Source organism: Schistocerca serialis, chromosome 5 (assembly GCF_023864345.2).
Source record: "Schistocerca serialis cubense isolate TAMUIC-IGC-003099 chromosome 5, iqSchSeri2.2, whole genome shotgun sequence".
Taxonomy (NCBI): Eukaryota; Metazoa; Arthropoda; class Insecta; order Orthoptera; family Acrididae; genus Schistocerca; species Schistocerca serialis.
The window spans coordinates 414,544,418-414,560,939 of NC_064642.1; the positions used below are offsets into that span (position 1 = coordinate 414,544,418).

Sequence of the window (16,522 nt, forward strand, 5' to 3'; positions counted from 1 at the left end):
TCACACAGATATGACTGTAGCGGATGGATGTGTGACACAGGTACTGCCACAAGAGGGGTTTTACAGGAGGCCATCAGGCCACAGACTGTCGAAGGCTTTGGAGAGATCAAGAAGCAGTGCCCTAAGGATATTCATAATGCTCCAGTACCCTTATCGCCTACTCTTCCAGTATCAGGGACTGGTGTTGCGTCAAATGGCCGGCTCTGAAGCCAAACTATCCGTCAGGCAGCGGGTCTTCTTCATTGACATGGCGCTGTGGCTGCTTGGAGTACAGTCTCTCGAAGATCTTGAAGAGAGAAGCACTAAAGTTATAGGTATGTAATTAATTTTGCACCAGACTGTCGTCCTTCCCCGCTTTAGAAATTGCTACCGTCTCCAGATATTTCCACACAGAGGGATAGCTGCAGGTCCCCAGCACAGATCTAAAGATCGCTATCATGACTCGCACTGCACCTGACAACAGTCGCTTCAGCAGCATGTTGTCGATCCTGTCGCTCCTCCCTACTTTCCTGGGCTGTACATGTGCGAATTGCTGAAATGGCTCTGAGCACTATGGGACTTAACATCTGAGGACATCAGTCCCCTAGAACTTAGAACTACTTAAACCTAACTAACCTAAGGACATCACACACATCCACGCCCGAAACAGGATTTGAACCTGCGACCGAAGCGGTCGCGCGGTTCCAGATTGAAGCGCCTAGAACCGCTCGGTAACTCAGGCCGGCTGCGAATTGTTGCTGGAACTCTTCTTCTGTGACGTTTTTGATCAGGTCGTCGTCATCACAGTTGTCGAGGAACACCGGTACTCGCTCCACCACGATGTGGACGTAATGATCCTTGATGTCGTCATCCTCTTTCAGCGACGGGATGCGGTGGAATCATCTTAATAACTGTTAGGTAGTCTTCCACAAGCTGTTATCGTCGATTCTGAGCATGGAATACGGGTGTGAAGTGTGATTCAGTCGCTTATACTGATACGAAGCAAGCAAGTAGACAATATTCTATCTCTCTGTTACGGATTAATCTCCGCCATTCATTGTTACAAATTTCTCCGAATTTCTGTCTAAGGAAACAGTGAAGCTGTCAGATGCTGGCAGAGAGAGAGAGAGAGGTATAATAACTTTATGCCTGTAATTGTCATGCCAGCCTACACTTCGTAGAACAAATGGAATGCTAACATACGGATCTTGATTAGTACAAGATAGGTGTGAGTATTCGACTGCAACTTTTCACCGCATACGGAACCCGGCTATACGATCTGATCCAGGTTCAAAACTGATTGTTAAAAGAAGACCGTTTATATCATGGGCGAACAAACGCATTTTAATTTGTAGTTCTGACTTATACTAGTGGAAAGTCATGATTGTCTTGACGACGAATATTTTGTACTCACAAGTTGACAGTAGTCAAAGGTAATAAACTTCTGTGACCGCAGACTCTTTCGTAAGCACTAAGCAGTACAGACTAGAGGTGGGCCAAACGGTTATTCTGGAGTAACCGTTATCACAGTTCCAGTTATTCTCTGATAACCGTTATCGTTAACGGTTATTAATAACTGCCAAGTTATTTTTCGCTAGCGAATACCGATAACTCCGACAGTTAAATAACGACATAGTTGGTATCCATCAGTTTAGTTATCAGTATAACTGCGAGTAGTGTGAAATAGCAGGAATGTCGTATGAATCGTGTCATAACCTCAGCTTATTAACTCCGGGTACATTTTAGTTGATATTAGAACGATTATTAGTGTTTCAGATTATATGTTTGTAGGTTATCGGTCGCTATTAGAAATATTATCTTCGCAGCTGCGACAGAAAGTACGCGGAACTTCGCCAAAGCACTGTTTAAGTAAAATGTTAACAACGTGCGTTTTTAAGTATGAAGTAATATGTAAACTGAGTACTGTAGGTTAAATTCGAAGCTTAATTTCTTGTGCTGCTCACATAATAGAATAAAGTGTACAGCCTTGTAATACAACAAAAAATATACGTAATGTGACAGATTTGTTTACTCCTGTGCTGTAAAAGCTAGTGCTATTGGGGAAAGTGTGAGTACGCTAATCCAAGTTTTATGTCAGATTTGCAAACTGCTCGATTTCTCCAGCGACAGCATGTTTATAACATATGAAGACATGCAGATCGAAAAGGTTGACAGTGTTACATTTCTGGGACTACAACTCGATAATAAATTCAGTTGGGAAGGGCATACCACATTTTTTCATTCTATTATTTCATAAGGGAACATATTCTGTGGTAACTCATCAAACGTAGCAAAAGTTTTTCGCATGTAAAAGCGTGTAATAAAAATCGTTTGTGGTATCAATTCAAGAACATCATGTAGGAACCTGTTCAAGGAACTTTGTATTCTAACCACTGCTTCCTAGTATATTTATTCCTTAATGAAATTTGTTACAAGTATTTCCAACCAATAGCTTAATACATAATATCAGTACTAGAAATGGGAACAGCAATCTACATAAAGACCTAAAATTACTTACCTTGGTCCAAAAGGGGTCCAATATTCAGGAACATGTATTTTCAATAAGCTGCCAGCAAGTGAAAAACCATTAAAAACTTGGTTTCAGATAAGGCACGGTTTACAGTGTGTTTGAATGACTATTTGATACATAAGTGTCTGATTCCACCCATCATCAATATGCCGGAAATGTCTACTTTAAGTGTGTCTATGACGTCACTACATACACATGGCAACAAACACGAAGTTACATATAAATAATACAATAACATTTCCCACCAAAAATACAATCAAACCAATGGGACAACTGCGGGAAGTTGGGGGTTTTAGGGTGAGGACAAGCTAGTAAAAAAAAACACACCATGATCCCAAAACACAAAATGAAGAACAAAAAGAAAAAAAAATACAGCATTCTGCTACACCAACAAAAATCTGCAGGAATCGGACACTTCCCTTGAACAATATAGGTCAACTATAGGTGACCATACCAAAACACCAATACCCACAACTAAAAGTACGAAAATTGGAATCAGACATTTCCCTTTATCTACATAGGTCAACCTCAGATGACGATACTAAAACATCAACACACACAATTATGAAAATGGGAATCGGTCATTATCCGGTGACCTATATAGGTCCACCACAGCTACTGATGCCAAAAAACCAACACCTACAACTGCGAAAAATAAAACCACAATCCCAAAAGTTCACAAATCAATCATCCCTACATAAATTAAATCACATTCAATACTTCATAAATACACAAAACATCACAGCTAGAAAAAAAAAAAAATTAATTACCACCAGCAAATTCCGGCACTGCAACCTAGATCGACAGCCCCCCCCCCCCCCCCACACACACACACACACACACACACAAAAACCAACTCATAAACACCGTGCCGTAATGACATTCACACACCACAACACCTTTACGTCGAAGCAGACGGGTGGAATCAGACGCTTCCAGTGACCCCTCCTTCTACTCTGTAGATGAATATCGTAACAGAGACTGATAGACCAGCTTAGGTAAAAATGCTGCTATATTTCAGTTTTGACAGCACTTGGTTGCAACAGTCAAGATCTGGTATTCTGTGTACGATAAATTTATTAAAAGTACGTAACTGTGTTTTATTCTGTCAGTGTACCAATTCTGTAAATATTAGCAGTTAGTGTGATATATTCACGTATTTTGACAATCTCCTGACAAATGATGAGGATAATAATTATTATATTCCACTGTATTATGTTATACTTTCTGACATGTTATTTGTCATTCGTGATGGCCAGCGGCTATTTCCGTAGCAGTACGAAAATATTTGTTCGCTCCAGTTACTATCCTCTCTGGAAATATCACCTGGAACTACGACCTTTAACTGGAGTCACCGAGTCAGGAACGTCTAGACACACAGTTATTCCGTTACCAGCTTCCAGGTTATCTGTGGTGGTAGCCCGATAACTACCAGAGAACTAGAACTACGAGCCAATAACGATAACTGCCAGAGGAGAATACCGGCTCTGACAGTTATTTCCATAGTCGCTCGAATTCCTTAGTAACTTTCCTTGTACTACCCGTCCAAGCTAAATTAACACGTAAGGCGGTGGCTTAAAGGAACGACCGTACTTGTTAATGCCTGTACTGCAGCTCCTATCAGCCACGGCTCGGACATTAACTTTATTTAATTGTTTATGCTAAAAGTAACGAAGGCCCACGAAATAGTACACAGTTCTTATCAACAGATGGCGCGCAGTCTCACAGTTATTCCCATGGTCTATAGAACGCCTCCAAATGCGCAGTACGATCTTCGGTCAACAGATGGCGCGAGGCACTGTTGACACTAAACAGTTATTGAAATAACTGCCAGAATCAGAGGAACGGTTATCGCAGTAACCGTTACTTCTCAGTAACCGGTTATTTCTATCAGTTACGTTATTTTTTGCCACCTCTAGTACAGACTAGAGACTACAGAGTTGCGCAGGCGGAGCGAAGTGATTGGATGTGACTTTGTTTACATGTTTTAGTTTTGTGTCAAGCACGCGATGTCAGTACATCAAAATATGACCAAGAGAACTTTTAGCTAATTATCTGACCAGATTTTTTAAAAAATTATGTGAGTTACTCAGTTCAGCGTTGTTAATTCGAGGTTTTTCGAAAAGGAGAGTGGGAATAAAAATGAATTTCCTGTTAAGTAAGTTGTGTGCATCTGCAGTTTCAAAAAGTGCCTTTGTTAGGCAAGTCTGTAACAGTAGGCCTGCATTTCAATCTGCATGGAACATCAGCAGGAAGGGTAATACGATTAATGGTAATATCATACCGTTAAATCTGCGAGTAAGTAATAGAGCTTTGTGTATGATATTTTGATTTACTTTACTCAGTAAAATGCAAAAGTCCGTGTGTGTCATCTAGGACCTGAGAACAATAAAAAGAGAATACACTGCAGTTCTCAAGCTTATACAAAGATCCCAACCGAAGACTCTTGGCACCAACAACAACTTCATCAGATGTCTACACACATCAAGACCACAGTCTCAACAGCCAGGAAAGAAACCTGATAAAGATGAAGAAGACGACAAGATATCGTCTTTACTTGTGAAAGCATTTCTTTGGATGCTGACTGCATACATGCTAATAGCAATTGTTTCCCTGCTATTTCCAAGCAGCAACCAGCCTGAGGTTTGTTGAAGTATAACCTTTTTTGTCTGTAAATTTAGCTGTAGACCAATAGGAATCCTTCTCTAAAAGGCCCCTCTGGGCATGATCATCTGTGAGCTGTGTTTGATGATGTAGATATATGTGTTTCACATCAACATGATGCTGTGGTTTGTCCGAATGATTTAGGTATTAATCTTGTACTGTCAGATGAATGTTTTCCTACAGAGTTTAGCGTGATGACAGTTGTGTAAATAGGACAGTCTATGTAGCAAGTTTCCTTTCAATAGTTGTGTAACTTCTTCAATGTTTACATCATGTTTCTTTGTTCATTCATCATAGATATGTATATCTACCATTTCTCTCTCTCTCTCTCTCTCTCTCTCTCTCTCTCTCTCTCTCTCTGGACTGTTTACTGTAATTGTTCCTATAAAAATTCATTCTGTCTGTGGCAAATATCAAGTTATGTAACACATTATTAAAAGAAAGCTACTTTTCTAGAAAGTTGGTTACATAACAGAGTATTTAGAGAGGGTTAGTCACTGAAGTCTATTTTGGCTTCTGTGAAGTAGATATTTAGGGACTAGTGCAGCAGGGGATACAACCCGTCGGCTTTGGACAATGACGTCACAAGTGGCCAATCGAGAAGCGATTCTTCTTAGTGTTGTAGCTCCCTTCAGTGGCTGATAAGTGTTTTTTTACTTTTTTAAAAAAAAATCTCACGAGATAGAATAAACAGATCCACTTTATTAAGCAATCAGTAAAAAAAACTAAACTGAAACATAACAGCAAAAGCGAAAATGGTAAACTGCTTTCTGGCGGCTTGTGACGTCCTTGTCCAAAGCCGACGGGTTGTATCCCCTGCTGCACTAGACCCGATATTTATTATGATTATAATATTAAAGTATCAACATCTGCAAGCATTGTTTATTAGTTAGCTAATAAGTTAGTTTCATGTTCCATGGATTATTAGCATGATTAAATGTTACAACATGGAACAAGTAGATTTGAGATATTTGTGTAAATATATATAAAAGGAACATGCTTAATGTACATTAAACTATCTGCACCTGTGTATGTTTCTGCCATCTAACAATATTCTGAAGCACATATAATAGTACTTCTTTCACATTGAGAATATACTGTGTTTTTCGTATCTCTGCTTAGATGTTTTTTTGTACCAGTGCTTGTCAATGTTTTTGTCTTACTGGTTCATAACAAGTGCCTGTGAAATTAAGAAGAAGAGATTAACGTTGAAAGAGAATTATATTTTAAATAATGTCTTTGCGATCCCTATTAGAGTAATGCCTATAAGTTTTAATATTTTCCTAGATTCAACATTTACAGTTGGTTCTGGAGATTTTTTTAAGTTGGCCAGGTTTTCACAGGATATGTTGTATCTATCTTCCAGGATTTTGCAATTCATTTCTTGTAGACTCTTAGTGACTCTCTTCCACGATGTGAATGAACTTGTGACCACTAATTTTCCCCTCCTTTGTATCTGGTCAGTGTCCAGTTTGTCAGTTTTTGTCCTATTTGGTATGGGTCCCACAAAATTCAGTAACATCCTATCCTAGAATGGGTTGCATGATAATGGGTTGCATGATTTCTTTTTTTCTTCCTTCCTTCCTTCCTTCGTTTCTCCTGTTTGCTTTACCCTAGTATTTTACCAACGAACCACAGTCCAGCGCCTGCTTTAGCTGTTCCATTTCATACACCCCCTCCCCACAAAATAATAATTCCACCTGAGTATTTGTATGAGCCAACTAAAGCCAACTGTGACTCATTTATATTATAGTCATAGGATGTGTGACCGAGCGAGGTGGCGCAGTGGTTAGCACACTGGACTCGCATTCGGGAGGACGACGGTTCAATCCCGTCTCCAGCCATCCTGATTTAGGTTTTCCGTGATTTCCCTAAATCGTTTCAGGCAAATGCCGGGATGGTTCCTTTGAAAGGGCATGGCCGATTTCCTTCCCCATCCTTCCCTAACCCGAGCTTGCGCTCCGTCTCTAATGACCTCGTTGTCGACGGGACGTTAAAAACAACACTAACTAACTAGGATGTGTGTTTTTCGTAATCAAGATTCAACACTATTTTCACAGCTTCTTACAGACAGAATTTCATTACCTGCAAAAAGCTTATGGTTACTATCAATGTTGTCTGCAAGATCATTAATATAAAACATGGACGGCATACTCAGAACCATGCTGTCACCTTTCAACTTAATGTAGACTGCAGACTACACTACAGATCATTGTCACCACAAGTGAGACTTCCTGTTGGCTTTGCCAACCCATAACTTAACTGTTACATTTCAAACTAACTATCTTGGACTACATTGAAGATCAGTCTGTCAGCACAACCTACATTCCAAAAAGGGGGTCGACAGAAGTGTCCGATCCAACGCATCAGCTTTGACCCGTGACGTAAGGGTGTTGTCGTGTGTGACGTCATGACGGCGCGGAGTTTGGTTTGAGTGTGGCTGTCTCCAGTTCTGTTTTATCTTATTTTATTTACTTTTCTGATCTGTTCGTTCTATCTCGTGAGATTTTTTTTAAAATTTAAAAACACTTATTACTTATTTTAATTATCTGTTTCCTCCAATTTCTGTTTTAGTTTATTATATTTATCTTTCTGATCTGTTCGTTCTATCCCGTGAGATTTTTTTTTTTTTTTTTTTAAGACAAAAAACACTAATCAGTTACTGAAGCATCTTTATCTTCTATGGGTTGCAGGGGTTACGACCCCTGGGGAGGTGGGTAGGTATTCATGCATGGCTGTCTTCACTTACACGTTGTAGCTACGCAAGGCGCCTAAATTTGTTTATATTTAGTTTGCCCCCCACCCAAAACACCCCATTTCCCGCGCTTGTCCCGTTAGTGTCATTAGGCTTCTTGTGGAAAGTGTGTGTGTTTGTTTTTGTTTCCGCCATATTTGTGACGTCATGGGTCAAAGCAGACGGGCGGGATCGGACGCTTCTGTATTTCCCAAAAAGGAGTATATACACAAAAAATATTGTCAGTGTTCCATTTTCTTCACATCTATGCATGTATAACTTCATTTGCCATGTTGTCATTATGTTACAGTATGAAGATTACATTTGATATCAGTAAATTCAGTTGACCTGGTAATTGAACTCCCTAACATACCTTCTTTACTTCAACTTCCATCCCACGTATTCAAACTATGATTTCATAGTGTATGTGTACCCAAAAGATACAGCCCCAACATTAGGCCTATTTAGATTAGATATCTAGTAACCAGTTTCCACACAGTTTATCATTATTAAACTTTTTATTTATTTCAGGTAATAAGATATGTGTCATGGAATGAATTTGTTCATCATATGCTGGCCAAAGGCGAGGTAGAAGAAGTCATTGTCCGGCCAGATGTGGATATTGTTACAATTGTGCTGCATGAAGGAGCCATCATTAAAGGGAAAAAAGTAAGATTTTAATTTTGTTGTTTTCAGCATTTCTTTTTAGTTAGAAACCATATTTGGTGTCTGCTTTTGGTTGCTAACTTGTTTCAGAGTGACTTTTCTGTGGTGGAAGTGCTATTGTTAGTTTTGCTTTTTTAACACTGTAATAGCTATCACTCATAGTAGGGTCATTCCATGTCAAGTCACCCAGGCCTTGACACCAACCAAGTCAGATTTTGATGAAACTTGGTACAATTACTTCTTTTATCATCCTGAAAGCACTTGTAAAATTTTTTTGCTCTATCTCTTATAGTTTTTTTTTTTTAAATAAATTTTTAAAGTTTTTAGATTTGGCGTTGTTTCAGCAATCAGAAATTGTAACTTAAACGTGTCCTCACAACTAAAAAAATTTGTATATTAAAGAATACTCAAGATATCAGTATGAAATTTTGGAATAAGTTTGTGTATTATATCTAAATGTTAAAAAAAATTACCATAACGATATATTATAATCTTCCAAATGGAAAAAAAATGTACAAGGTTGTGTGTGTGTGGCTTTTTTTTTTTAGCTGACGGATGTTTAGTTTTACAAGAACTGCAATATCTAGAGTCTCAGACCTGATAGAAAGCTCAAATTTGTTTTAAAATACTCTTAATTGTATAGGCTATTAGACAAAAGAAAAATAATGTTGGCTTTTTAACCTGTTTAATAGTTATCTAATTTTTAAAATAATATTAATTATATTTTAAAAATAAAAAGTACCAAGTGACTTAGACACCGAAAATAAGTTTTTGTCTTCTTGGAGTAACAATGTACACTTGGATTTTGTTTTGTTACTCCCGTGTTTTGAAGTAAAAAATTATTACAGTGTTAAATAGTGCTTGGATAGTATTTTATTTAAGTTTATTCGAACTCTCAGTAAGTACTGTTACTTAGTTTACAGAGATTCTTTTCCAATATCCTATAAAAGTAACCAGAACAGTAATCAGACCAAAAGTGAAATCAGTATGTCAGATATTCAAACCTGTAGTGTAGGGTTATTTAAAAAATCTGACTGTTTCCAAACAACCTACACACCTTCAAAAAAGTTACAACCGGTATCAGAATTGAGTGAGGAAGAAAAAGATTTGATCCACTTACGATTTGGAATTAATCTGTGTGAATTTAAGAATATATGTTCACACCACAGCTACTACTTTTTAAATATTTTTGAAAAGTATCAAACAACATGTGTAGACCCACTAAAAAAACACAAAAAGCCCATCAAAAAATCGTTGAGAAGTGTAGGCTTGGATTTTCCTAAACAATTACTGACAAAAAATATTAGCATAAAACCTGGACAAAAGCTTTGCTCAACATGCCGTAACTTTTGTGAGGAAAAATTAAGAGTTGAAGTCAATGAAAGTGAAACAGATGATGAAGTCATGGTTGAATTAGAATCATTGGGATCCAGAAATGAATCCCTCGTACAAACAAACATTGCTCTTGATTATTTAGGTTTAACACCGATAAAGCTTCATGGCTTGTCAGAACAAAGTAAAGGGTCTTATTTTCAAAGGAAGGTTAGCAGTATTGAAAAGATTGCAAAAAAAGGCGGTTTCAAAAGCATTAAAATATGATGCACCAAGTTCTGATGATGACGAAGAAGATAAAAGTGTGGTTGAGAAAGCAAAGGATTTTGATGTAATGATTTCTCTTATGAAAGAGAAGATTTCATCTGTTGGGAGGTCTAGAAAAATCCAGATTCTGACCTTGGCTCCAGATTCTTGGAGTCGAAATAAAGTGATGAAAGAATTTAATGTGAGTGAGTACATGGTGCGATAAGCTAGAAAGCTAAAATCTGAAAAGGGTATTTTGGAAACTCCTGGTCCAAAAAAAGGTAAAACTCTTTCTGAAAATACAGTAAGACTTGTAACAGATTTTTATGAAAAGGATGAAAGTTCCAGAGTGCTACCTGGAACAAAAGACAAAGTAAGTGTTCAAAAAAATGTGTACATGCAAAAAAGACTCATTTTGTGTAACTTGAGAGAACTCTATTATTCTTTCAAATGGGAGAATCCCGAGGTAGAAGTAGTATTTTCAAAATTTTGTTTCTTGAGACCTAAATGGTGTATCCTTGCTGGTGCTGCAGGCACACACACTGTATGTGTATGCAGTATCCACCAGAATGTTAAACTGTTACTGGATGCTGTGAAAATTGAAGAATCTTATAAAGACTGAATTAAGATGCTTGTGTGCAACACAGAAAACCAAAACTGCATGCTACATCATTGCAACAGCTGTCCTGCAAATACTGCACTAACAGAGTGCTTAACTGAAAAACTAAGTGAATATTATGATTTAGAAGAAGAAATTGTAATCAGTCAGTGGGTTAACACAGACAGGGCAGAAAGATCAAACAGTCTATCAGTGTTGAAGACTACATTTCTTTATTGGTTAGGTCATTGGAAAAGCTCACCCCACACTTGTTTATAGCAAAATCCCAATCAGCAGCCTTTAAAAGATTGAAAGAAGACCCACCACCCAAAACAGCAATTATTGTGATGGATTTCAGTGAAAATTATTCCTTTGTTATACAAAATGAGATCCAAAGTTACCTCTGGAATAGAGGTGGTTGTACTCTACACCCAGTTGGAGTTTTTCTAAGAAATGAGGAAAACAATGTTTTTGTTTCCAACCACTGTTTTATTAGTGATGACCAAGAACATGACATTGGTTTTGTTAACTTTGTACAAAAAGAAATTACAAAGTGGCTGTCATTACATCATACTGACATTGACTCAGTTCACTACTTTACAGATGGTTGTGCTGGGCAGTACAAAAATAGAAACAGTTTTAAAAATTTGACTGAACACTTGAGAGACTTTATTTTGAAGGCCCAACACTCTTTTTTTGCAACAAGTCATGGGAAGTCAATTTGTGATGGCCCAGGAGGAACTATTAAAAGAATTTTAAGGAAAGCCAGTCTACGGCTTTCAGACAAAGAACAAATAATGACAGCAATCAATGTATATAAGTTTTGTGAAAAAAATATTGAAAACATTCATTTTCACTTTATTGACAAAAAAAAAGCTGATTCGCTACGGTTAAAACTAGAAAAACGTTTTTCAGCAACCCGAACCATCCCTGGAACAAGAAGTTTTCATAATTTCAAACCACTTCCAACAAACAACCTTGAAATTAGAAGGACTACAGATAGTGTAAAACCCTCCTTAGTCTTTTCTTTCCATTGTTCTTCTGATTGGGTTCGTGTTGAACCATCCATAAATAGCTATGTGGCTGAAAATTATAATGGTAACTGGTACTTTGGACTGGTAAAAACAATATTCAATGATGAAGAAGATGCAGAAATTCTATTTCTACATCCTTCAGGACCCGCTGCATCATTTTGTTGGCCTGAAAGAGAAGATTCCTGCATAGTGCCTTTGGAGTACATAGTCTGTGTAGTAGACGCACCTCAATCAAGCGGCACTGGGAGAATGTATTACTTCAAAAAAGACTGCAGCAAAAGAACTGAAAGCTCTTGGATGAAGTGGAAAAACAGTTTGAATCAGCATTAATGTTTATTAAAAAGACAAAATTACTCAAAAAATTCAATGTTTCAAGCAATCAGTTGGGTTATACATAAGTGTCCTAAGTAAACTATCTTTGTACATAATTCTAATGTAATCTACTATAATTAATAACCATGTTAAAAAGCCATCATTATTTTTGTTTTATCAAGTAGCCTATATGTTTAAGAGTAAATTAAAACAAATTTGAGCATTCTATCAGGTCTGAGACTCTAGATATTGCAATTCTTATAAAACAAAACATCCGTTAAAAAAAAGAAAAAAATACATATATATATTTTTTTCATAGAAAATGTTAATATATTTTAATAGCATCATTTTTATCTTCAAATATGTATAATAAATGAACTTGCTGCAAAAATTCATGATGTTATCTAAAAGAGTTTTTAAGATAAGCAAATTTAAAGTTTTGAATACAAATTAAATTGACCATTTCTGAAGGTTCAAAAGACGCAAAACATAAAAACTTTAAAAATTTATAAAAAAAACTGTAAGAGATACAGAAAAAAAAATTGCAGGTGTTGTCAGGATGGTATTAGAACCATTTGAGCCAAATTTCATGAAAATCTACGGAGGTGGGTGTAAAATTTATTTTTTATTGGGTGATTTGATATGGAATGGCCCAGTATGTCATTGTAGATGTCATTTCTGGTTTCATGTTAATAAGTTTGTAATGTAAAATTATAGATTGATCATCGGACATTCCACATGAATATTGTGGACATCAACAGGTTCGAGGAAAAGTTACGTGAGGCAGAGCGGAGGCTAGGTATCACAGTAGACAATGGTGTCCCTGTTATATACGAACGGAGCACTGACACTGCTGGAAAGCTACTTGCCTCCCTCATTGTGGTTGGTCTTTTATTATCCATGCTTTCACGGAGCCGCAGCCTGAGACCACCGATCAGCATGGATGCCTTTGTGAGTGTGAATCTGTATCAGAATTTTTTACTCTTTCACTATCACTTCATAGCTTTTATTATTAGTAGTAATATTAGTTTCTAAGAATAACGAACGCTTATATCCACTTAGAGAAAAAAGTTTTTCTGTTCCATAAGAGTGCTGTTGCTATTGTGAAACTGAAAGAAAGAGAGAAAAGTGAAAAAAGTTGTCATTGTTCTACACCTAAGAGATAGTACCTGTGTGTTTTTTAGTGTAGCTACATTGCAGCAGTAGACCAATATGTCATCAATAGACAGACATACAGGACTCATAAGGTGACCCATGTGCTCTGTCAGGAACAATGAAAAACCACTATTAAATAAAATGTATATGGAGCTTTAGACAGCTAAAACCTTACAACTCAAATTCTATGCAACATTCCAGTGGTGGTCACATGTTAGAAACATTAAATTACCGTATTTAACAAATCTCATCTCCTCCCCAATGTGCCTGTCATTTCAGTAAATCTATTACTTCTCATTTGTCACTACACAAACCTATCAGGGAATCAGTATTAAACGAAATATGTAAACCACTCTTTTCATTCTAAATATGCCTCAAAGGAAGGGATATCCGTATTATGAACTCCAGTAGCAATAGCAACAGGCTTCATAACAACGATGACTCCAAACAGATTTCACAGACGATTTTAGATGAAACCTTCATATGTGACTAATCACATACTCACCAACCACAAAAGTCATACATCTACCAGGCTCACTCTATAAGTAGACATATTGTAAATAAACACTGCAAGAAGACCCATTACTGAAAGAGAAAAGCATTGTGTGTGTCACTTCAAAGAATGTACTGATGCCTCATGTCATTCCTAGACCTCAATTTCAAGGAAAAAGAAATCATTAATTGATTGACTGATACGGAATTCATCTCTCAGATCAAGTTAGTATATAATTCTACATTAATATGGCTGTCAGGGACACCAAAACTCTTCTGTGAGCACATGGGTGGCAAACAAGGGGCTCCAGGCCATTGCAGTACTTTGTTGTCCTTTCCTGCGCTGCAATCTTACTCTCTGATTATACAGGGACTTTTCTCTGTGGGAACACATTACTGATCTGGTGTATGTACCGTCTCTACCACATGATGTAGCAGAGCTCCAGGAGAGAATACTAGAAGCGACTGCCACAGTCGACAAAGCCATGCTGGGACGGGTATGGCAATAGTTCGAATACTGTATTGACATCTGCCCGGTCACTCATGGTTCATATATCGAATGTTTGTTTAAAAAGAAAAGGAAAAAAAAAACTTTCAGAGTTTCTCTTCAAAATGCAATATGTATGATGTCTGTACAATGTTTAGTTCTTGTGCAATAAATAATTGAAAGTTTTCCCGGACTTATGTACAGACTGTATATTGTTTCACCTGTTCTGTAGCACAGATTCCCTATTGAAAAACTAGCTTGTGCATGATGCATTGGTTATGCCTTATTCCGTTTTATTTATATGCAGAATTTATTTTTGTTAACTTGCTTGTAGTCTTCACATCTCAGTTCCATCTCCAGTTTTTACAAAAGTGCACCCCATGCATGGAGGACTGACCAATACCCAGCATGGCACCAACCCATGTGGGAGGATGGGGGTTGTCAGGTGTGCCCACAATGGTAGCTCTGTCACTACACAGGTATTGCACTATTAATGTCAGGATTTTATCTCCCCGCACATGCAAAGGAGTAGATGTCTGACCTTGTGGAGGCTATGTCCATCAAACCAGATGGTAATTGCTTTGCCTGGGTAACTATAAGACTCCATCAATCTCTCCAGACAGACCTGAATGTTTCAGTGCAGATTGTTACAATGCAAAGAACTTTCCCTCCTTGCCATGGCATATGAGGAAAACAAAATCAAGCCAACTGGTTTTTACCCAGATAGATGGAAGAGTCATTCTGTGTTCAAAATTTGTGGTCTTATCAAAATTGTATTTGGAGAAATGTCTTCCCTAAGTAAACTTCAAAGTGGTTATGTCTTAAAGCAGGGATTCCTACAAAGTCCTGAGTGTTGTGCTGTTGCAAGAAATTTGGTCATGTACCTGTGATATAACACACATTAAGAGTCTGAACATGTTACAGAATTTAACTTTTCACTGGGGCTTAATGCCCCAGACAGATAGAAATTACATGAAAACTTGAAAAGTGAGGGATCCTCTTTGTTTGTTGTGCATGTCAAGGCCTGCCAGGCACAACAAGATCCCCCATTCCCCTGGGACACTCAACCTCTGTTCGCTGATGTTCTTCCATCTCCACTGGTGAAAAAGACTGAACCTGGAGCACGACCTGTACTCTAGGTCCCTACATGCCTAATCAGGATGCCTTTAACATGATAGTACAGTGGAACTGTAATGGATATTGTTGTCACATGCCACAAGTGTAACAACTAATGTCTTTCTGTTCAGAAATCTGTGTTGCTCTGCAAGAAATGCATTTCAATGATGACCATTATTTAACCCATCAACATTACTAGCCTTCTGTTGGAACTGTACTGGTTCCTTCTGTTGGATTTGCACAGGTTCCCAGAGAGCATCTGGAGGAATCTTAGGCTATTTCACACAGATTTCATCAGTGAGTAGATTCCCCATAATACCATATTGGAAGCGACAGCAGTAAGAGTGCAAATGACCACAGTGATCACAATTTGCAACATCTGTTTACCCCCAGACAGGGCACTTACATATCTTGAGGTGAGAGGCCATCTTAATCCTCCCTTTACAACCTCTTAATTTATAATGACTCAATGAGATGTCTCCAGGCTATTGATCAATGTTACTCTTGTCACTGTGTGAAATCCACTATTCATTATCTTCTCTCAAACTTTGGTTGTACTACCCATTCAGTTGTCTTCCTCCAGAACCCAAATCATGTGGGTATCCCAAGGAGCAAGCTGGCCACCTATTTGGCTACAGAAGTGATTGCTCATCCAGCATCACTTTGACAGTCCAGGGCACAATTTTATGGGTGCATGTAAATCCACTATTCGCTCTAAAGATGGAAGAACATTTGGTGGGATACTGCCCCCTCTAATAAAATCCGTACTATCAGTGATACTGTGGCTGCATAGCATTACTCCTTCCATTCGTCCCTGAAGGAATCCTTCATCTTATGTTACCTCTGCATCTGCCATACCTTTACTTGAGTCAGGCAATCTACGTACTCATTTATTTGCTGAAGGTATTCCAACCTCTGTCTTCCTCTACGGTTTTTACCCTCTACAGCTTCCTCTAATACCATGGAAGTTATTCCTTGATGTCTTAACAGAAGTCCTGTTATCCCATCCATTCTTTGTGTCAGTGTTTTCTACATATTCCTTTCCTCTCCAGTTCTGCACAGAACCTCCTCACTCCTTACTTTATCAGTCCACCTAGTTTTTAACCCCTGTGTGTAGCACCACATCCCAGATGCTTCGCGTCTCTTCTGTTCCAGTTTTCCCACAGTCCATGTTTCA

General features: G+C 37.9%; 1 protein-coding gene across 1 annotated transcript in view; it reads left to right on the forward strand.

The window, feature by feature from the left end:
- The first annotated feature begins 4,424 nt into the window (after nt 1–4,424).
- Nucleotides 4,425–16,522, forward strand: part of LOC126481262 (paraplegin) — a 91,710-nt gene continuing 79,612 nt past the window's right edge. The window contains exons 1-4 of the mRNA XM_050104882.1: nt 4,425–4,807; nt 4,886–5,152; nt 8,439–8,576; nt 12,813–13,046. Coding sequence (XP_049960839.1) covers nt 4,652–4,807; nt 4,886–5,152; nt 8,439–8,576; nt 12,813–13,046 — 795 coding nt within the window. The 5' untranslated portion in view covers nt 4,425–4,651. The remainder of the gene's footprint in view (nt 4,808–4,885; nt 5,153–8,438; nt 8,577–12,812; nt 13,047–16,522) is intronic.